General features: G+C 36.3%; 3 protein-coding genes across 3 annotated transcripts in view; 1 reads left to right on the top strand and 2 right to left on the bottom strand.

Moving 5' to 3' along the window:
- LOC308638592 (olfactory receptor 4C11-like) overlaps nt 1-24,301 on the top strand; it is a gene marked incomplete at both ends in the record, with an annotated part of 413,029 nt that overhangs the window by 262,134 nt on the left and 126,594 nt on the right. The window lies entirely within an intron of this gene.
- On the bottom strand, nt 2,447-3,385 carry LOC308638843 (olfactory receptor 4C5-like; the record flags this gene model as incomplete). Its single annotated transcript, XM_081276713.1, has 1 exon — nt 2,447-3,385. The coding sequence occupies one exon, from the start codon at nt 3,383-3,385 to the stop codon at nt 2,447-2,449; it is 939 nt and encodes a 312-aa protein (XP_081132839.1).
- On the bottom strand, nt 16,416-17,336 carry LOC308639321 (olfactory receptor 4C45-like; the record flags this gene model as incomplete). Its single annotated transcript, XM_081277538.1, has 1 exon — nt 16,416-17,336. One exon carries the CDS (start codon nt 17,334-17,336, stop codon nt 16,416-16,418), a length of 921 nt encoding a protein of 306 aa, XP_081133664.1.

Consider the following 24,301-nt stretch of genomic DNA (forward strand, 5'->3'; position numbering starts at 1 on the left):
GCCAGCTGTGCAGTCAGTGTTGGCTTTGATTGAGACTGACTTGGTATGTGTCCAAGGCACAGTCCAGTGCTCACTTCCCTCTGTTTCCCCCAGGGACATCAGATCTCTCCATGCTGTGCTGCCAGGTATTGGGGGGAGGGTGATGCAGGTATTGCAAAAATTTCTATCCCATCCCATTTCACATGTCATTTCTTATTTCTGTGCTATGTCCAAGAGCTATCAGCTCTCACCTAATTTCCTAAGCTCCTTTGAGGTGCTCGTATATTGAATAGTTGTTCAAGGTGATGTTTATGAGGTGACACAGGCACTATAAAGTCTTATTTTTTCATCATCTGGTTAGGAACTGGAAAAAAATTGTTGATGAAGAAACTTAAGATTGTAAGAATGATGTTGTTTTGTCTATTTTCCTGACAAGTAGCAAGCATTATCTTCTGTGATTTAAGGAAATCTAGTTGAATATAGATCATAGGTAATTGGTGGAAAATTGGAGTATAGGCTAAGAAAAACATGTAGGACAAAAAAGGAGCTATTGAGGGAATATGCCCTGGAGGCTTTGCAGTCCTAGGTCACATTGGAAGTCATAATTTTTCTTGGCACTGCTGTAGTATAAAGTTGTAAAATTTTCTTCAGTATTTGCCTTATATTGTAGATAATGGGAATAGGAAGGAGTTATATAAATTTGTGTTTTAAATGTGTAATTTAATTACATTGAACCCAAAAAGTCCCTTTGTGGATTTGGTTTTATAAGGATTGCTATTTACATACCCTACACTATAGGAGATTGAGATAACTGCAAATATTATGTTAACCTATTATTTTCTTAATACTGGTGAGTCTTTAAAGGATGAAGTTATTTTATGCCTTAGTTGCGATTAGATGCATTTTTTGTGACAACAAAACCAAGTCCTAGTGCTTTAACACATACAATTTTATTTCTTCTTCACCCACTGCAGATTGTGAATTTCTCTAACGCAGCTGTCCTCCATGGGTTACTCAGTATGACCCTTTCATCTCAATGTTCATCTTTCAGCCTTGTTGCAGGAGGGGAAAAGAAAGCTGTGGATTAAGAATTGGGTGCTAATTAGTTCTGTCTGTATGGGACATGTGTCAGTCACTTCTGCAAACATGATCCTACTTAAAAGAATGTGGACAGAAAGTAAAGCTTTTGCACATTGACGCTTCATGATCACCAAATGGGTTATCCATAACTGAGGAAATCTGAAGTCCAATTTGAAATCAATGTTTTATTAACCTGCTGAAAGTCATCTGCATGTAATATACACAAAGTCGTTGGTTTCATCCTGACACACACATGCACGCATGGGAATCAATTTCAGATCCCCCCTTTTCCTTCCCATTTTCCTTCCTGTTCTCTCTCCCTCTTGCATTCTCCTTCCTCTACTTCCTTTTACTGACCTATTAATTTGTGTTGGGTTGGATTTCATGTTATCTTATCCTTCCATCCACCTTTCTTTTATTTTACTCTGGCTTCTGCATATGAGAGAAAACATTCGACCTTTGAGTTTCTGAGTAGAATAATTTCACTTAACATAATATTCTGCATTTATTCCCTTTTTTACTGTAAATTTCATTCCTTTCAATGGCTGAGTAGAACTCCTTTGTATATGTATACTTAACAAAAGACATAGGTTCTGAAAAGGAGCCCTTTTTAATTCAACTATGTGTCTGTAGGATTTGTAGGACTTGTGTTCTGGTCTTAACCTTAATATTTTTTTCCTCTTTTTTCCCTTCAAATTTGATTTTCCAGAAAGTCTTCCTTGATTATTCAGATATCATCAATTGTGTGTGTGTGTGTGTGTGTGTGTGTGTGCGTACGCGCGTGCGCATGTGAGTTACCCTTGTCCCTATTACCTAAAACACAAATTCATCTCAGAAGAGCTATTTGGGAGGTAAAGTTGTGTGTAGGAAAGTTTTACCCAAAGTATCTTTTATCTGAGAAATAATGTCCAAGAGTCCAGTATTTTTATATCTGGAAGAATTTTAGATACTTCCAAGACTTTTGTTTGAGAAATAATTTTTGAAAATAGGAAGGTTTTAAGGTAATTGGTGTCCCTTGGAGTTGTGCAACAAATATCCTTAATTTATGAATGTGCCTCAATGATTCTCATTTCTCCAAATTAATTCATTTATGATTGTTCACTGTCTTTCACAGGAATAGTGACCTGAATTTTGGTGGATGGTATTTATACTGTGCAGTACAAAGTATTCAGCTATTAAATATCTTTGTTGAAATACTGCAATTACCTGGCCTGTTGGTACATACAATTCACCCAAAGCTTTGTAAACACTTGTTGTATTGCATACATAAGCTATCTGATTTACACCTGTAATGAAAACTTTATGCTGGCTAGCAAAGTCATTTTGGTCACTAATTCATGAATGTCAAGGAGTTTCTATTTTTAAGTGGACTTGGTTATATTTCATTCTATTCATATGAATTGTTGCCCAAGATGATTCTTGGGCCCCAGAGCTTCCTAATAGCATTTTTCACTTCTGTGTTTCTGAGGGTGTAGATTAAAGGGTTTAACATGGGTGTCACCATAGTATAAAACACAGCCACCACTTTGTCAATGGGAAAGGTGACCGTGGGCCGTAAGTATACGAATATACAAGGTACAAAGAAGAGGATGACTACAGCAATGTGGGAGGTACAGGTGGAGAGAGCTTTCCTCCTTTCTTCAGGACTGCGAGTCTTTAGGGAGCAAAGGATGAGGACATAGGAGATGATGAGAACAGCAAAAATGAGCATGCACATCAGCCCACTGTTGGCAGCCACAAAGAGATCAAACATGTAAGAGTCTGTGAAGGAGAGTTTCAGGAGGGGAAAAAGGTCACAGATGAAATGATCAATGACATTTGGGCCACAGAAGGGCAAACAGACCATGAAGAGAGTTTGAATCAGACCATGTAGAAATCCTCCAGCCCAGGCCACAGACACCAGGAGGCCACAAACACGCCTGTTCATTGTGATCATATAGTACAGGGGCTTGCAGATGGCCACATAGCGGTCATAGGCCATCACTGTGAGCAGGATGATCTCAACTCCCCCAAAGAAATGTTCTGCAAAGAGCTGAGTCATGCACCCACTAAAGGAGATAGTTTTCTTTTTAGCAAGTAAGTCAAATATCATTTTAGGGGTCATGGTAGAAGAGCAGCAGCCATCTATGAAGGACAAGAAGGACAGAAAAAAATACATGGGGGAACCCAAGGCTGGGCTGGTGGTGATGGTCACAACAATGAGTAGGTTGCCTAGCAGGGTGAGAAAGTAGATGAAAAAAAATACAACAAATAGGAGTTTCTGCAAATGTGGGTCCTGGGTCAGGCCCAGCAGGATGAATTCTGTCACATTGTTCACTTGCTCCATGAATCCAATATGGCGTTGGTGTGATTGATTGATCTGTGAAATAGTACAAATATTTAAATTGTGGCAAGTTTTAAACAATGAAATAACTTGGAATGGAAATTTTTTTGCAACACTGATGTAGTTCCCAAGCAGAAAAACTCAAGACTCAAGGCCAAGAAATACTATTAGTCATAAAATGAACACATAGCCCTCTTCTTTCTTACACAGAAATGTGGGAATGCACACCTACACGTGCGCGCGCGCGCACACACACACACACACACACACACACACACACACACACAGAATTCATTCATATATACAAGCATGGTTTTATGGCATTGCCTTTCCTGTAATTGTATTGTTTGGCTACTCTCCTAATAACTGCCACAGTATTTTCCTCAAAGAAAGAGGAACATAGGAAGAGCAGAGCTTTAAATCCATGGGAGTCGACACTGGACTCTGTTCTGTAGTCACTGGGACTGATGAAGCTACAGAGAAAGTTATCAGTCTTGTTATTTTTAACTCGTTTTCAGGGTGAATATAAAAGTCAGATGTGTTCAATTTTAAATTGGAGATGAAGTATTAACATAACAGAATCTGTTATGTTAGTAACAGAAAAGTTAGGGAAAGCTTAAAGCTACAGTAAGACACACCTGCCGTTTTATTTGTGGCTTCATGCTACAATTCAATGACTACAAATACATATCATGTAAACTAAAACACCATGGAAAAAGCATATCCTGAACCAAAAAAAAAAAAAAAAACAGAGTTGATATAATCCAGTGTGTCCATATTTATTTGAAAATTCAGAATTCACTCTCTGTTGATCATCAGTCATGTTTGGATCACAGGACATTTTGCAAACGAAAATCAAGGTGAGGAAAAACAATGAAAAGTTCTCTCTGGATTTGTTTACAGAACAGACACTTTTAAGCTGAGAAAACAGAACCACCATAATTTGATGAACAAAGTGTTATTTAGAGTCAGATAAACTACTTCTTTTAATTACACTGATTATTAGTCAAAAAATGTGGTGTCCAGATTCTGGTCTCAATGCTACTGAAGTTTCTCATATATAAAATAGGAAAATTACCAAGTTATGTAAAGACATTGAAGAATAACATTATCACATTTCAAAGTTTGAATCTTAAAATTAAAAACATAACTGTCCTTATACTTGTTATACTTGGTTGGAAAATACTTTTAACCCTATTATAAGTATGATTCAAGATAAAAAAATAAATAAAAATGAAAGAATGCATAGCATCATTGTTATTCTGGAAAAATTGGTCCAAAATTTGAGAGAACATAAGTGAAGTACTCAAGAGATGAAAATTGACCAAGTATATTTAGAAAAAAGTTTCACTACAGAAATACATACATTAAGCAAAACAAAAAGATTAGACTTGATACAGTTAAAAGAGTTTAACTATTTTAAAAATATGAACTAAAGTAATTGACATACATAAACTCAATAAAAAGAAAGTAGGGTCATATTACAAAAGAGCCTTATCTTTCAAGAATATTTCAAAGACGACAATGCATAGTTCATAAAAGGTTTTCAATAACTATATAGGCATTTTACAAAACTTAATTTTCCTTAATGCTGTCACAAAAAAAGTGAAAAAGTATAATGTAATAAAGTGTCAGGTAACCCAAAAATCTGTACAGAACAGAAAGAGATAAACATATATCTAATATGTACTTAGAAGGAGCATTTTAAGTGAAAATAATGGAATAAATAACAGGAAAATATGATGCAGTTTGCCACAGAAACATGGAACACATTGAAAAATGCTTGTTGGGCTGGGGATGTGGCTCAAGTGGTAGCGCGCTTGCCTGGCATGTGTGCGGCCCAGGTTGGATCCTCAGCATCACATACAAACAAAGATGTTGTGTCCGCCAAAAACTAAAAAATAAATATTAAAAATTCTCTCTCTCTCTCTCTCTCTCTCTCTCTCTCTCTCCCTCTCTCCCTCTCTCCCTCTCTCACTCTCTCTTAAAAAAAAAGAAAAGAAAAATGCTTGTAACAATGTGGCAATGGTAGTTATTGAAATTGTTTTTTAAAAAATTAAAATAATCCTTAACCATTATAAATAGTGTAAAACTAATAAAAATAATTTTAATCAAGGATATCAGACAGGTAAATAAATCTTCTACTTCATAAGTCATCAGAGAAATGCAATTTAAAGACAAAGCTATGTTTTTCATTGGCAAACTTATAAATATTGATGACAGTTATAGCATCTTATGCTGGTGAGTGTGTGTTGGTATAAAATATTCTGAAATTTAACTCTATAAAACAAGGGCTTTAGAACTGCTCATGTCCTTTTATCCAGTACCCCTTATCCTTAGAAATCTACTTTCCATAAATATATGAAAAAATATGCATATAGAATCTATTCCACAATATATTTATGGTAATGAAAAACTAAAAACAAATGTTCTTTCAAATGTTCTCCGAATGTTTACATAAAGAGGAAAATTTAAATGAATTAGAATTTTACAACATCAAGGGGACATTACAGTTATCTGCACAAACTAGTAATGTGGAAACATTTACTTTAATAAGAGTGAAAAACAGAATATACAATAGCTCATATATTATGATCTAAATTGTCAAAAATGATACATATCCATAGAAAAGTATTTCAAAAAAAGCATACTATAGATAAATACTGCTTATCCTAATTATAGGGTTAAGGGCAATTATGTATCATTTAAAATATTTTCTCATCTGTGTTTTCTACAAATGGAATATATTACTGTCAATAATAAGTGAACTTTTACCTCATTGTCAGAGTTAGATTCATGATAATCTGAGTGACCATTTTTTTTCGAGTCATTACTCATAAAAATCTGTGACAACAGAATCATATTTTTAAATCTAACTTACCTGTGAACCCAAGACTCTAGTGTCACCTTGACAAAAAAATATATATTCGAATAAGGAAGTCACATATTGTACCTAGGTCTCTGAGTAGGTTTGTGGGTGTTGATTTTGTCACAGGTCATCTGATTTGCAGAGAACTCTCTGCATAGAGCTAGCATGCTCACTGAGCCACACTGGATTCTGCTTTGCAGGTACATCAATTTGTTTCTTAAACCTAGAATTTCTTTTCCTCAGTCATTTGGAAAAATGACAGAAAACAGAAGCTTCTTAAATAAAGCTGAGTGTATGGACTGGGTTTATTTTGTTCCATAGGATTGCAAGATCCTGTGAATATGAGGCAGAAGCTGCCCAACACAGAAAATGAATTTTTAAAGTCAGCTTCAAAGCATTAAGCTTCTAAGGAAATTGATGTTTTGGAAAACAAACAAAGCAAACAAACAAACAAACAAAAAAAAAAAAACACACTAACCTTACTCCAAGCCCCCTCAGCATGCCTTGGCCAGCTGAAGTGACCAGGTGAAGTGAAGCATACAAACCAGTTATGGGAGATCTAATATGAGACATTTACAAATCAGTAACACAGGAAAGCTGCCTTGGAGTGGCAGGTCCCTGAAGTCAGGGATTGCAAGCAAGCCTATGCTTATCTTAAAGATAACTCCCTCAGTTCATGAAACTCTGGATCCAACTGGGTTGGCCTCTCAGAGCTAAATAGCAGTGGCGATCTGTGGCTGATGTGATCTTCCTGGGTCAGGAATCCTCTGAGTCTGTCCTTATCAACAATTCATGTGTGGATTCTGGGAAATAGTTACTGCTCTTATGCACATGCAGGACTTAGGGGTGCTCTGACCCTTTAGCTCCCAGAGGATTAGAATGAGCAGCTTCAGGCAGGTTGGCAGCCAAATCAATCTTTCCTGTTTTCTCTCTTGTGGCCATGAGCTCTGTGCCCAAATGGTGGCATAGGGAGGAAAGCCAGCTCTGATGGGTTAGTAGCATCTCTATGATTCTGGTCAGAAAATAATCAAGGAGCCTGAGACCCAAGGCACAGACCATTCTGTGGGAATGTGAGTGCATAATCCATCCAAGTCTGTGAAACAGCCCTAACAATCCTTGTTTCAGAGTTGTAATGGAGATTAACTAGATAACAAGTGAAGACATAGAAGCCAGTGAAAAGCTGCCATTAATATCCTGAGAAGAGACACATGTGGGCAACTGTTCTTCATTGTCAAAACTCAGAATTATGTGGAAGATAATGAGCTTTGGTGGCCATTTTATTTTCTAAGTATGTGGACTGGTTCTTTGGTTGCTTTTAAAAACATTAATGAGTGCCTCTGAATGTTACCAAGAAGGGGTTATTTGTAACATTTTCCTGCATACATAAAATGTGCTTTGATTGTATTCACTTTCCCATAACCCTCTCTAAATTTCTCCCCTGGCACTTTCCCTTTCCTCATCATCTCCGTTCTACTCCTTATTGTCCCCCATACCCAGATTTCACATATGAGAAGGCATGTGATACTTGTCTTCCTAGGTCTGGCTTAGTTTGCTTAACATGATCACCACCTATATCTTTTTTTCCTGAAACTGACACAATTTCACTCATCTTTCTGATCCATTAATATTCCATTGTGTGTATATGCCACTTTTTAAAAATCCATTTATCTGCTGATGGTTATCTAGGCTGATTCCCTATCTGGGCCACTGTGGATAGTGCTGTGATGCACATGGGTGTGCAGCTGTCTCTCTGCTGTATTGACTTTGATACTATTAGATAAATACCAGGGAGTGCTATAGCTGGATTTGTATGACAGATCTATTTTAGTTTTTTTGAGAGATCTGTACACAATTTTCCATAATGGCTGTATAAATTTGTGGTCCCACCAACATGGCATACAATTCTCCTTTCCCCCACATTATTGTCAGCATTTTTTCCCTTTCTTGCTAAGCCATTCTGGATTAGAGTGAGTTGGAACGTCAATACAGTTTTGATTAGCATCTCCCTGATTGCTAAGGATGCTGAACATTTTTTTTCATGTATTTGTTGGCTATTTTTGTTTCTTCTTTTGACAAATGTATCTTTAAATCTTTTGCCCATTTATTGAGTATGATTTTTTCTTTTTGGTATTGAGTTTTTACTCTTTGTTCTTTATATATTCTGATTATTCATCTGTTTTTGAAAGGGTAGCTGGAAAAGATTTCCTCCCATTCTGTAGGGTCTCTTCATGCTCATGATGGTTTCCTTTGTTCTGCAGAAATCTTTTTATTTAGTGTCATGCCACTTATTTATTCTTCATTTTATTTCTTGAACTTTAGGAGTCTTATTAAGGAAATTAGTTCCTGAGACATGCTGTTGGAGACTTTTACCTATGTTTGCTTATAGAAGTTTCACTATTTCTCATCTGATTCATTAGTCTTTGACAAACTTGGAGCATAGTTTTGTGCAGTCAGGAGGTAGGGACCTAGTTTCTTTCTTCTACTTGTGGGAAGCATTTTTTTTTCCCCAATGCCACTTGTTAAAATGGCTGTTTTTCATGACATTTGATTTTGTCATCTTTTTCAAGGTTCACATGGATTTGTCTTTGGGTCTTCTAGCTTATTAAATTGGTCTTCATACCATTTTTTAAGCCATTACCGTGCTGTTTTTGTTACTATAAATCTGTGGTGTAGTTTAATATCAGGTACTACTTAACTCTTGTTGCTTAGGATTGCTTATTCATTCTGTGTCTTTTATTCTTCCATATTATATTAGGACTGCTTTTCAAGTTCTATGAAGAATGCTATTGGTATTTTAATGGAGATTGCATTGAACCTATAGATTGTGTTTGGTAATACAGTCATTTCGGTGATATTGAGTCTTTCTATTCATCTTCTAAGGACTTTCTTCATTGTTTTATAATTTTCCTTGTAGAGGTCTTTCACCTCTTTAGATTTATTCCTATGCATTTTTTTGGTCTTGAAATTATTTTGAATGAAGTTGTTTTCTTGATTTCTTTCTTGGTAAATTTATTACTGGAGTATACAAAAGCTATTGATTTATGAATGTTCATTTTGTATGCTGCTATTTTGCTAAATTCATTTATCCGGTCTCTTGCTGAATTTTTTAGGTTAGACTTCTAGACACAGTATCATGTCATTAGTGGAGAGAGATAATTTGATTTCTTCTTTTCCTATTTGTATCCCTTGAATTCCCTTCCCTTGCCTGATTGTTCTGTCTGGATTGTCAAGAACTATATTGAATAGGAGGGGTGTGAGTGGGCATCCTTGTCTTGTTTCTGTTTTTACAACTAATGCTTTCAGTTTTTCTCAGTTAAGTATGAGGTTGGCTTTATTTTTTCATGTATGGCCTTCTCATTGTTGAGGAAAGCTTGTACTCTACTTTTTTTTTCAGTGTTTTAAATGAAAATCTGCTGAATTTTGGCAGTTTTTCTGGCATCTATTGAGGTGATCAAGTGATTTTCGTCCTTGATTCTATTAATGAATTACACTTCCTGATTTAAGTATATTCAGCCAAATTTACAACCCTGGGATGAACTCAAATTGATTGTGGTGTAAAGAATGTATAGATGGGTCTTGTTTTTTAATACAGCCCATGTCTTTTAATTGGAGAGTGGAGACCATTTGTCTTCAGAGTTATTATGGATTGATGCTTGCTATTTCTAGTCATTTGGTTGTTTTTCATAGATTTAATATCTTCTTAATTTTTGTTTGCTTAATTACTCTTATGTAGATTTTCATTCATTTAAGATTTCTGGGATGTGTTTTTGAGTTCTTCTTGGTGTAGGATTGAAGTATTCTCTGAAGTACGGGTATAATGAACATGAAATGTTTTAATTTGTCATTACCATGGAAAGGTTTTAAGTCTTCTTTGATTCTGAATGATAGCTTTCCTGGAAATAGCAACCTTGGTTGGTAATTATTTCTCTTCATATCTTGGATTATCTCTTCTGAGTCCTTCTAGCTTTTAGAGTCTCAGTTGAGAAGTCTGAAGTAACTCTTTTTGGTCTGCTTAAATGATGTGATCTACAATTTTCTTTTGGCAGCTTTTAATATTCTATCCTTATTCTCACTGTCAGGCATTTTGATAATGATTCCAATGTCTTGGGAAGGTTCTTTTTTGATCTTACCTGTTCAGGATTCTGTATGACTTCTATATATAGATGCCTCTTTGGACCTAATTTTTTGATTTTTCTGCTATTATTTCACTGAAATTTTTCTTTCTTAATTCCTTTATCCTGCGTTTCTCGGCCCTATTTTATTCTGATAAATTTTAACTTTGTTCTCTTAATGTCCCACATTTTTTATATGCTCTGTTGAAGCTCTTTTATTCTTTCCCGTACTACCTGAATATTCCAGCTCAAATACCTGATCTAGAAGTTCTGAGTTTCCCTTTCTACATAATCTAGCTTGTTGGTGACACTTTCAAGTAAAATTTTTATTTTATAACTTTTGGTTAACATGTCCAAGAGTTCTGATTGGTTTCTATTCAGAAACTACATCTCTTTATTAAAATTTTCTTTTACCTCCTATAGTTGCAGTCTTAATTAATTTCATAGTTCACTTCTTAGATCATCTCTCATAGAATTAACAATTTCCATAATTGATTTTTAAAAGTCTTTCTTTGAAATTTCATCCTCCTTCATATCTGTGTGTTCTTTTTTTTGATAATTATAACTTTTGGTCACAGACTTGTTTGTCTTTTTTTTTTTTTTTTCGTGTTTTTGGAGGTCTTGGGCTTGTGCATCTGTTGAGATGAATTCCTCTTTGTTGAGAATGTCCATTAGTGTGTAGTTGTCTCTTTTGTAATAAATCATGTTGGTATTTCTTAGCTTCAACATGTAGTCTCAGTGTCATCTGAGTGTTAGTTTCAACTGCCAGTGACTCTCACTTTGCCTTTGAAGAACTATTGATTTAATTCACTCCTGTAGGGTCACTGTAACACATGAGATTTTCTGGATAATTATTTTAGAATATTTCTCTGATTTTTCTGTAAGATTAGATGTCCATGACTACCAGATGTTCTCCTGTAGTCATGGCTACTTGAGGCCTAGTCATTGTTTGTTTGTTTGTTTTTTTCTTTTTCTCTTCCTTATTATATGTGTTAAAGTATTGTTGAAGCTTGAGCAGGTTCAATTTGTGTGTGAAAACAGGTGTGCTAGCACTTTGCTGAGATGCAGTAGTAATCAATATTCAACATTAGAATAAATGTGTGGATAAATGTGTGGTGCTTCTTTTGACATATGTTAGACAGATCAAGGTCCCCAAGAAATCTAACATGTGCTCAAAAGTGGGTGGGCAAGGCAAAATTACACTCTTGCTGGACAGGTGTGCCACCAGAACTTGGCTAGCCCATGTGTGTGAAGTAAGCCTGGTTATATCCCTACTGCAGTGCTGCCCATCAATCTGAGTGGAGGAGGTTGGGATTATAATCTGTGACCATCTAATTTCAACATTGGGGTAGGGAAAAGGAAGGGCTTTAATTTAATTAGCTGCAATTGAAAGCTATTAGGCTATATTCTGAAAATGGATTCCTGGACTTTCTGTTTCTCACACATACACACCAGTAACCACTTCAACAAGTGGAATGCTGGGATCATCCTTTAACAACAGCAACTACAATAAAGAGCCAAGAACTAGATCAGGTATTTGATACATAGCAGATGTTAATTATGCCCTCTGCAGTATAAAGAACCACAACAGCAGCAAGAGAAAGAGCTGTAGTAATATAAATTAAAATGCTCTTAAAGACAGTAGAATTTCGGTTCATTGATAGAAAAGGAAAAGGGTGGATGGCAAAAGTTTTCAATATTTAAAAGGTGAACAGATATAAAGCAAAAGAGAGGTAGCTACAAAGATGGAGCAGTAAAACATTACAAAAAGGAAGAACATAACTAAAGATAGTCAGACCAAAGGAACTTGTCTCCTGAAGGGAGAAGGGAAGAGTGAAAGAATAATAGAAAAATAAGAGCTAACACAAAAAGTTCCACCAAACAAAAGACAAGAAACACTACCCCTAGAAAATCAAAGCCGAGCAAAGTAACACATGGTTGAGAAAAGACAAAGAAGGGGAGAAGTGACAATGAGAAAAACAAAAAAGAATTTGTTTATATTCATGAATCAATCAGGAGAGCTATAACATGGACAGACAGACACACACACACACACACACACACACACACACACACACACACACACCAGATAGAAAAAGAAGAAAAATACTCTAATTGTAAAAGGGAGGAAATGTCTCCCCAGAGGTGGTCCCAATTATTGGAAGAAATGCCTGCTCACTGCCTGTGCCCTACTGTCTTCCTTTCCCTTTCTTCTGCAGCCCTGTGCTCCTGTGGGAGAGCAAGGGCTGGAGGTTTAACCCTGTCTTCTTTGAGATGCTCACTCAGCTGCAGCTGGAGTGGCCTTCAACTGAAACTATATGTGGCAGCCCTCAGATCCCCTTGTCACCAAAGTTAATAACAAAGTTAATACATTAATTAAGTTTCTACAGAATGGGATGTAGTGAAAATTATACTTTATCTGTGCAAGCTAGGAAGTTTCACTCCAAGGACAGGGCTGATGCTGAAGATCAGACAGCTGGGGATTACTTTTGACCAGTGTTTTGGATTTGTCATGAGGTATTTCTCTAGAGTGAATGCTTGCTCTCACCTTGGTTCCCTGGAACATGAAATCCTTATTGGGTATCTGGATGTTGGGAGGATTCCTGTGGACTCTGTGTTGAGGGCAAAGTGATTAACTGTCCACTGATATTACACACCCCACTGTCCACAACTATGAACTTCCCCAGATCAAATTCTAAGAGCAAATGTGCCTGATTTTCCAGTTTTAAGGTTCTCTGTGGCTAATCCCAAAAGATTAGCCACAAGATGTCAAACCCAAAGGGAAAGAGAGCTTCACTTCACTCTCTACATCTGGCCTGAGTCCAACCTGTGCACGATGCCTTCTGTGCCCACCTCAGAAGAGCACTGAGAGGAGCACTCTAGATATCTTAGTGCAACAGTTCATCAAAGCTTGTTAAGGACCCCCAGTCTCCCAAAGCAGAAACCCACTGTGTAGCCTTTTCAAAATGGCATCCCACATCAGCTCTCTAGCTGAGAAGCGTGGAACACCCGTCATGCACCAGCTGGCTGCAGTGCCTCTGGGTCACTCAATTTCAGACCACCCCTGTGGCTATGGGTTCCCCTTGCCAAATGTTCTTAGCAGAATCTGGCTGTTGTTCTGCCTGGGTGGCCCCTCTGCTTTTCAGTGAACTGGAACAGTGGCATTACAGGCTGGATTCTTGGGGAATCCTTTCCTCTCCTATGTTCAAAATGCTTGAATTTCTGTGTCTCTATGATTCTGATATTAAATTTTGGTGCATCTTTCTCTCACCCCGCCTCCCACTGGTAAGCAGTATTTCTGCTGCTTGAATACTGAGCTAGTAACAAACAAAAATTGCACACTTCCTCCACACCCCCATCTTCGTCTCCACCCTTACTTTTTATTTTTATGTACTATTTTTTAAAACACAACATATTTATACATGGATGTATAACAAAAATAGAAAAATAAACATGAAAATAGATATACTATGCTTTTTATGTGTTCTTATTAGCTATAAATGACAGTAGAATGCATTTTGACACATACATAAATGAAGTATAACTTCTCATTCTTCTGGTTGTACATGATTTAGATTTACATCAGTCATATAATCATGTATGCACATTGAGTTATAGTATCCGATTTATTCTAATATTCTTCCTCCCCCAAAATGAGACTCAGTATTTTCAGCCATTTCTGTGTGAAAGCAATCTACCCATACGTGAGTCAGAACAAGTGAAGGTTAAAGGATTTCAATAAGACAATTCCAAAGAAAATGGAAGAAGTTTTAAACAAACATAGGAGACTGACCTGTTTATTTTTATCCAGGGAAATCTCTATGAGGTTTAGTGAAGTACAAAAGCTTTGAGTCAAACTGATTGAGACTGAAATTCTACCTAAGACAGATTTAAGCTACATAAAATCTAAGCTAATCTAGCTAATTAGATTTTAAAAGTTCTTACCTCAAAAAGGATACTGATGTGAGGTAATGCATGTGCTAATTATCTCAATTAAGCCTTTGCACAATGTATCCATAATTTGAAGACATCATGCTGTACACAATAAATCAACATGATTTAGTTTTCAATTCAGTTAAATAAAATGCTTTAAAGAGAAATTAATTTACTACCTTCAAAACATAATTGAGTTCTTAGGTCAGTATTGATACAAATATCTCAAAATGACTCCCACAAGTTCCCTCTTTTGTAACTCAGCAGATATGTCGGGTGTTTTAATCCCAAAATAGGAAGCTGAGGATGGACCCTTCCTTCCTTTCAGGAAAACTGGACACAGCTCCATTAAGCACAAATGTTAGCATGACTGTCTGCTTTTCTGCTGTCCATACTCATTACTGAGAGACATTCAGATACATGTTTAGGTATTGAGGTTAAGTGAGGCTGGGACAAGAGTCTAGTCCTCCTTGAACCATACCTAGTCATCGATGCTAGTGGAGCCCTTTGACTCCTATCATGAACTTTGACCCCTAGCATCCCTTGTCCCCTGGTGACATCGCTGAAGCTTATTTAGTATTTGAGTTTTAGTATTTTTCAACGGAGACATGGTTCCAGTGTAAGTAATGTGATTCTCACTATTTAAGAAAAAGACATAATGTCCCTTTTACTGATGCAGAATGAGGGAGAAAGTTGAAGCAACTGGCTTACAGTTATGATGGCAATTAATGCTGGTAACACCATGAAAAGAAGCTTCTTTCTCTAAAGCTCTAACTTTAGAACATTTGAAGCATCTGATGGTTTGTGAAGCCTTTAGTATAACATTCCATTCATGATTAGCATTCTTTTCAGCAAACCAGATTTGAGAACATTACCATTCAGTTCCCCCATGACACAAGTCCTTCTTGACAACACTTGTGATTTCCTGTAACAACTGTTTTCAGAGCTTTCTTTCTTTTTTTTTTTTTTTTTTGGTCATGTCTAAAACTCAAATTCAGTGTTCAGATATTTTCAGTTTTAACCCTCTAAGATTTATCAGTTTTATTTCTTTTGCTCCAGCCAATTCTTTCCCCACATTCTTTTATAGATCATTGTATACTAGAAGGAATGGTAGAGATGAAATTGTCAAAATATGTTCTTTTTGAACATGCTCATTTTATGGTTGTGTTAAGCAAAAAGTTTTCTATCGCTGTAATAGAACCTCTCAGATTTATGAAGATTAAAACAGTTTTTGATGAGTATACTTTTGAAGATATTTCCTACTGTTCTACAGATTTTTCATGTACTTTTTCTGTTTCTCTTTTTTTTTTTAAATTCATTATGTCTATAGTGAAGGGCATGAACTTTGTCACAAATATTGCTGTTGGTATATGTCATACCACAATGAGGCTGACAATTTAACTCTGCAAACACTTGCCCATATCTGTTCTTTAATAGCAAAGCTATTGAAAACCACATTTTATGAATGCACAGGTACAAAAATCAATATAACTTAAGTTGGATTCATGAATACCAAATTAAATTATGTATATCTAAGTTTATAACATGTGTATATCAAATGAAACAATATTCAGTCATAAACAATATTATCCTGCAATGCTGGCAACATGGGTGTAACTGAATAGACAATTTAAAGAAAAAAGACAGACAAATACCATACATATGTTGTCACTCATGTGGAATCTTAAACATAAGATCTCATAGAAGTTGAGAGCAGAATACTGGTTACTAGAGGTGAGGAAAAATGTGGAGAGAATAATAGAGGAAGGTTGGATAATGAGTAACAAGTTACATAAGAAGAATCAGTTCTGAATTTCTAGAGCACAAGAGGGGTGAATGTAGTTCACAATTTATTACATATTTTCTGATGAATTAGAAAAGAAGAGTTTAAAGATTCCCACAAGAAAAAAATAATGTTTAAAATGATGGAAATTCTAAGTACCTTGAGTTGCTACATGTATTGAACTATCACACTGTACTCCATGAATATATACAATTACTTCCCAATTAAAATTTTAATGCACACAGGATAATTGACCATCACAATTTTGATGAGTCAGGAGAATAGAGCTTTATAAAATATCACTCAATATTCTTGCCTAGGGAACTACCTACAGGGTTATTTTTCATCAACTTTCATCATTTGATTCCAGAGCTTCTTCAGAACCTTTTTCACTTCCTCATTCCTGAAGGTGTAGATCAAAGGGTTTAACATAGGTGTCACTAGGGTACAAAACACAGTCACAGCTTTGTCAGCAGGGAAGGAGGCCACAGGTCTGAGGTACAGGTATGAACAAGGTACAAAGAATAAGATGACAACTGTGACATGAGAGGCACAGGTAGACAGGGCTTTGTGGCGCCCTTCAGAGCTGTGAGACCTCAGGGAGTGCAGGATGATGACATAGGAAGCCACCAGCATGGAGAAGGTGATCAAACACAGTGACCCACTGTTGGCAGCAATCAGGGGCCCCAAAGTGTGAGTGTCTGTACAGGCCAGCTCCAGGAGAGGAATTAAATCACACATAAAGTGATCCATGACATTGGGTCCACAGAACGGTAACTGGGCCATAAACAAAATCTGTATCCCTCCATGAATAAACCCCAAGACCCCAGCAGCCCCCACCAGGAAACCACACACCTGCCGGTTCATGATGGTCATGTAGTGCAAGGGCTTACAGATGGCCACATAGCGGTCATAGGCCATGGCCATTAACAGGATGATCTCAGCTGCAGCAAAAAAGTGTTCAGTAAAGAGCTGAGTCATGCAGCCACTGAAGGATATGGTGTTCTTTTCAGAGATCAAGTCAAAGATCATTTTGGGTGCTATGGAAGAAGAGTAGAAACCATCTATAATGGACAAACAAGACAGAAAGAAGTACATGGGAGAACCCAGGGCTGGGCTGATGAAGATGGTGATGGAGATGAGCATATTACCTGCCAGTGTGATCAAATAGGCCAGTAGAAGCACAGTAAATAAGAGTTTCTGCAGTTGTGGATCTTGGGTCAGGCCCAGCAGGATGAATTCTGTTACATTGCTCATCTTTCCTGTCAAGTTAGCTTGTGTTTGGGCATGTGGTTCGTCTGAAAAAAAAAAAAAAAAAGAAAAGAAACATGATGTGTCTGAGAGATTAAAGCTCAAATTCCATGTTAAAGTACTTCATTGCTTTATTGGACCAGTCCTCTGCAGTGGATGCAGTTAGTCTTTATTTATCTCACCTCTTTTACAGGCAGTTATACAGAACAGAAGGAGGTTAGATTTCAAATAGTACAATACATTATAGGTACCACAAGAAAGCAAGGCATTATTATGAATGTTGACTTGTGTTTAATTTCTGGACATTCTTTCTCTAAAAAAATCTCAAAGATGGCTTTCTTTCATTGCTGGGAGGATTCAAATATCATCAGTAATGATTATTTTGAAATTACATTTCTTTATCTTCATGGACATCTATAGATACATGAACATAATATTCTATTAAAATCGACTGTATCCTATACTAAGGTGCAAAAGGTCTCTGAATCTAAACCAGCTGTGTTTTCTGACCTGTTTTGTCTCTGTCATATGAATGCACTTGGACATAAAATTGAGCTAGATATGAAGTTGTTTTTTTTTTTTTCTTCTCCTAAATGCCAAGGAATTTTCTGTACTACAGCTCAACAAGAATGATCCATTGTTGTGGCTGTCTCTATGCCACCATTTCATGCTCTGCTTCCCACATCTTTGGATATGAATATAAATGGTACAATGTTTCCCTGAAAGTTCACAGTATTTTACAAATAAATTGTCCTTGCATTGGTATTTTAACAGATACAGTGTTACACTCCAGATTAGATATATTTCCTCACTCACTTTTTACAAATGGAATAAAATGACATGAATTTGCTATTGACAAGATATAAATATTAGGATCAGATAAGAAAATACAATTATCATAGCATAAATTCAGTCAGATAAGATGAATTTGTAATTTTCATGGCTAATTGGTAGAAATACTGTATATATACAAAAAATTAAAATAATCCTTATTTTGAATAAACTAGATGTAAGTTTTCAAAATTAAGTCCATGTTGTTACAAAAGAACATAAGATATTTAATTTTTCTTAGCCCCTTTCTACTTCTTTTTCCAATCTCTGCCCCAAACTATTCTAATCACATAATTTTCCAAAAAAAAAAAAAAAAGATTTTAGTTTTTCTGGACACAGAAGTCAACCTCAAGACCTCTCAGACTCCATGAAAGTGAACAAATATTTTTGGTTTTCAGCAAAACTGTATCCCTGAGTTGGCTCTTGTGGATGCTAAATACATTATTATTAATTTTTCTTCATAGATTTAATTCACAAAGTCTAACTTCAAATATGCAACGTGAAATTTATGAATAGAGGTAAATTTAAGCCCTTACAAACAGAACTCCACAGACTTACTGTAATTGTTTAGACATAAATGTTAATCACACTGTCTTAAAAGTGACTCTAGTCATTTTTACCAGTGGCTTTAGCAAAATTACAGATCATGTTTTCAACTGATATTTTCAGTGAAAATTTGTGCCCAGCTTCATTTTCAGAGCCAAATAGCAAACTTCTAATCAAATATGTATTCACAAAAACAACTTCAGAGAAAATGAATTGGCTGGATGAACTTACCTGCTTAAAAATTTGGAGAAAAATGTGTAGCTTCCACTGACCTGGGTTTGGTGATAGTGGAATTCTCTGTCAATGTTTTCTTCTCCTCTGGGAGTTTGCAACACAGCCTTCCATGGACTCCATGAGCTGAGACTGGAATTATTGTTGCCCCAGACCATTTTTCAATGTCGACATTTTCGTTCATATGGTACCATTGTCAGTCTGGATTTTGTCAGAAAAACAAACCATTTCAATTAGGAAGCTTTGATAGCTCTAGAACTTAATTCATGCTCATTTTATTGGTTTCCTATGAAAGTATACATGCATCTTCTATATATAGTTTTTCAGAAAACAATAATTTCAGGTGTTTTGAACTATATTCAATCCAAAGGGAAAAAAAGGAACACAGCCTAATTATCCAAATCAGGAAAAGTCATTGTATTCAACAATGAAACATAAGTGAATCTTGTGATTAGACACTGTTTTCTCAAGTTGACCAAACATTTGCTTCCTAAGAACCTAGGAGCAATGTGGAGAGGGGATTCCTTGCATCTTAAATCAAGTTCTCCTTTCCTTTCTATTGCCCTAGAAACCCACTCAGCTCAAGAGTGGGATCTCACAAGCAAGTCATTCTCCATCTCATTGGTCATGGCTCTGCTGCTGTCATTGGCTCACAGACCCATCATTATAAGTCTCTCCTCCTGGACTCTAGAGAGATGTTTAAATTGACTTCCACAGATTGCAGGCTTTAGTAATGCTTTGGCCTCTCAAGTACCCAGAGGATCCATAATTGGCTCTGCCAAAATATTTTCCAAGGCAACAACAGAAGTCCTCTGCTTACTCCCACTTGGTGCCCACAAACATAATTAGTGGTTAGTTTTAGAAAGTCACTTAAGGTGGGGGTAAAAGTATGTCCAGGCTACAGTTTAGGATGAAAATTGAGCAATAAAATTTGGCAAACATCTTTATAGGTTTTTTGGTTTGTTTGTTTTTGTTCTTATAATTGTTACCTTGAAAGCAAGGTCTACCATATGGGTTGGTTGTAGGCTTAGATCAGAGACCAGAGAATGTATTTTTCTCTGAAACATGAATGATGTCACATATATGGTTGCTCTGAAGGTTGGATCTGCCAGTGATCAAGATTGTGTCTGAGTGTGCTGGAGATTGTGCATTTTTATTAGTGATTGACTGATGAAATTTAGATGGCAGCATTCCCAGCTACCAAAGATTCATAATTTAATAGTTATGGGGATATCAACTTATTTCAAGGAGATCTCATAGATGACACCTTTTTATGGTTACTGGAGTTAGAGAATACTGAATCTTAGACTTAGAGGCTCTGTGTTTCCAACAGTAGCTATGGAGAATGTCACAGTCCCTTGAACACTGTGGATAAAGACACACAGAGCACTCTGGAAAGGAGACCATGCTATCTTATGTCTTGCAGCTTCTGAGGTGATGAAGAATGGCTGTGACCTCACCTGGAAACACCTTCCTTTCCTATTAACCTTTAAACCCAGCTGAGGTATTCCTGAATTCCAAGACAGAAAAGGAAATAAAGGATGTCAGCACTACTCTCAGTACTCATCAGTTCCTTTCTGTGGGTGCCCCCAATATCACCTACAGACCTTCTCTCACTATTTTTGACTCTAGTCTATTTGACTTTAATGGTAAAAGGGATAGTAAAGCTATGTGTGGCTGAATGTATAACAAATGTCCATAACCAAGCTACATGGACACACATATGTTGAAAAAATATTAATAATGCAACAAAAGTCCAAGAAAACATATTATATTACAAATTTTAATATACTATCAATTTTAAAGAAACAAAACAATTTTCCTAATTAAAACTTGGTATCTATTGAAAAAAACACTCTGAAATGTTCTTTTCAGAAGTTTTAGTTAAGTTAACCAGGGCTTTACTCTCTATTTTTATGAATATTTGAGATAATTCATATGAATGGAATAATGGGGTATTCGATCCCCTGTAATTTTTTTTTTTTCATCTTGTATGGTAGATTCAAGATTCATCTATCCAGTTTCATATGACAGGGTGTCATTGTTTTATACGACTTAATAGCATTCCATTGAATGTATATCCCACAATTTATTTATCCATTCATCTATACAAGAATATTTTAAAAAATCACCTCTTTAATCATGCTCCCATCAGGAACACAGTGACAACAAATATTTTTTTTATGTTTTTTATGTCGATTATTTTGTTCTGTGGAGGTTTTCTGCTTTGTGCCCTTTTAGAGCACTGCAGAAGGAACTGTGGGATACTTAACCAATGAGCAACAGTCCAAGCCCCTTTTTATTTTTCATTTTGATTCAGGTTCTCACTAAGTTGCTTGGGGCCAGGCTAAGTTGCTGAGGCTGGCCTTAAACATGTGATCTTCTGCCTCAGCCTCCCCAGTTGCTGGGATCACAGGTGTGCACCACCATGACTTGCTTGTCTTTAATTTTGAAATAATTTTAGACTTTAAGAAAGTTGCAATCTAATTTCAATTATTTTGAATAAATACTCAGAATTGTGGTTTGTGCATCACATAGTAGTTTAATTTTTAAGCAATTAAAGGTTATTTTATTCTGTTTTACGTAGCAGCTAACCCATTTCCACCAGTATTGTAGGGACTAATGAGGCAGGTATCGAAGATAGTAGGAAACAGTTTTATTTGGCTGCAGCCAGGTTCAGAGGTACACCTTTTGCTGTGATCAGTTAATCCCTTGAACCCCAAGTTCAGGTAGATTCAGAAATTTATACTCAGCAAGTATGGGGAGGGGCTTAGAAGTTCACAGTCTGCAGAAGTTCACATAAAAGCAGCTATTTTTTATTTTTCTGGGTAAGTTAACCCTTTATGGACAGCATCTGAGAAGGGGAGAGCTTCTTCTCCCCTTTCTTTCCTCCTCCTGCCAGCTGTTATCAGGGAGCCAAGGATAACTCCTCTTGTCTAGAAATGTAGGTATCTCTGTAAGATCCAGCTCAAAGACAGAGTCCTTGCTGAAGGATTTTTTTAAATCACATTTTGCATTTGCAAATACTCTTTTACAAACCACTATACTGGATAAATGTTTGTAGAAACTAGTAGAGGAGCAGTAAACACCTGGAGTGCTGATTTCTTCCAGGCCAGTGGACAAGTTAAATACAGCAACAGGAAGATACGAAGTTTACCTACATTGAACTCTTTCGTAGATGCTCTTTTGCTGACAGTCCTAAAGTCAATTATGGTGAAGGTTTCCGGAGAAGCTTAGTTAACATTTTCTGTGGAGGAGGAGGTGCCACTATACCAACAGTTTCCACAGCTGCTGGGAACAGGCCTGAGGCTGAATCTATGTGGACTGGTCTGGAAGTGGAACAAGCTGAAAGTCTGAAGCTGCTGGGGTCAGCCTGCTGGTGCTGTGGGTTTGGAGAGCAGGCCAGCTGTCTAGTCATTGCTAGGTTTGATTGATGCAGGTATCCATGGCAAAGCCCAGGACTCACTTTCCCCTGTTTCCCCCAGGAAAAGCAGATCTCTTTCCCTGCTGTGCTGCCTAGTATTGGGGGAGAGGGTGATGCAGGTATTGCAAAAGTTTGTTATTCATTCCTTCCACATGCCTTTTCTTGTTTCTGTGCTAAGCCGGGAGCTATAAGCTCTCACCTAGTTTCATTAGCTTTTTGAAGAGCTCTTGTATGTTGGACGGTTATTCAAGTAACGTTTATGAGATGAAAAAGGAACTAGAAAGTCTTATTCTTCTATCTTCTGGTTAGAAACTGGATACAATTGTTCATGAAGAAACTTAAGATTAAACTCCCATTTTCACCCCAAATACAGATTGCAGAATCACATCTGTTACATATTCACATGTGTGGGACATGTGTCAGTCACTTCTGCAAACAACCCTGGGATGACTCCAACTTGATTGTTGTGTAAAGAATGTATAGATGGGTCTTGTTTTTTAATCCAGCCCACGTATTTTAATTGTAGAGTTGAGATCATTTGTATTGAGAGTTATTATGGAGAGATGCTTTCTATTTCTAGTAATTTGATTGTTTTTCATAGACTTAATTTCTTCTTAATTTTCATTTGCTTAATTACTCTTGTATAGATTTTCATTCATTTAAGATTTCTGGGGTGTGTTTTGAGTTCTTCTTGGTATAGGATTGAAGTATTCTGTGAAGTGCAGGTATAATGAACATGAAATGTTTTAATTTGTCAATATCATGGTAAGGTTTTATATCTTCTTTGATTCTGAATAATAGCTTTCCTGGAAATAGCAACCTTGGCTGGTAATTATTTTTCTTCAGATCTTGGATTATCTCTTCCGAGTCCTTCTAGCTTTTATAGTCTGAGTTGAAAAGTCTGAAGTGAATTTTTTGGTCTGCCTATAAATGATGTGATCTACAATTTTCCTCTTGCAGCTTGTAATATTCTATTCTTATTCTCACTGACAGGCATTTTGATAATGATTTCAATATCTTGGGAAGGTTCTATATATGGATGCCTCTTTGGACCAAGTTTGGATTTTTCCTGCTATTATTTCACTGAAAATTTTCTTTCTTAATTCCATTATCCTGCATTTCTGGGCCCTATTTTGTTCTGATGAATTTTAACTTTGATCTCTTAATGTTCCATATTTCTCCTATGCTTTGTTGAAGCTCTTTTTTTTTTTTCTATCCCTTATGCCTGAGTGTTCCAGCTCAAAAACTGATCTAGAAGTTCTGAGTTTCTCTTTCTACATAATCTAGCTTGTTAGTGACACTTTCAAGTTTTTTATTTTATTTTATAACTTTTGTTTAACATGTCCAAGTGTTTTGATGGGTTTCTTTTCAGAAACTACATCTCTTTATTAAAATTTTCTTTTACCTCCTATAGTTGCAATCGCAATTAATTTCATAGTTCACTTCTTAGATCATCTCTCATACCACTAACAATTTCCATAATTGATTTTTAAAAGTCTTTCTTTGAAATTTCATCCTCCTTCATATCTGTGTGTTCTTTTTTTGGAGGATTATAACTTTTGGTCACAGACTTGTTTGTCCTTTTTTTTTTTCATGTTTTCAGAGGTCTTGGGCTTGTGCATCTGTTGAGATGAATTCTTCTTCCTCTTTGTTGAGGATGTCCATTGGTTTGTAGTTATCTCTTTTGTAATAAGTCATGTTGGTATTTCTTAGATTCAACATGTAGGCTCAGTGTCATCTGAGTGTTAGTTTCAACTGCCAGTGACTCTCACTTTGTCTTTGAAGAACTACTGATTTAATTCCCTCCTGTAGGGTCACTGAAACCCATGAGATTTTCTGGATCATTATTTTAGAATATTTCTCTGATTTTTCTGTAAGATTAGATGTCCATGACTACCAGATGTTCTCCTGTAGTCATGGCTACTTGAGGCCTAGTCAT

Source organism: Spermophilus citellus (assembly GCF_964194105.1).
Source record: "Spermophilus citellus genome assembly, chromosome: 2".
NCBI classification, from domain to species: domain Eukaryota; kingdom Metazoa; phylum Chordata; class Mammalia; order Rodentia; family Sciuridae; genus Spermophilus; species Spermophilus citellus.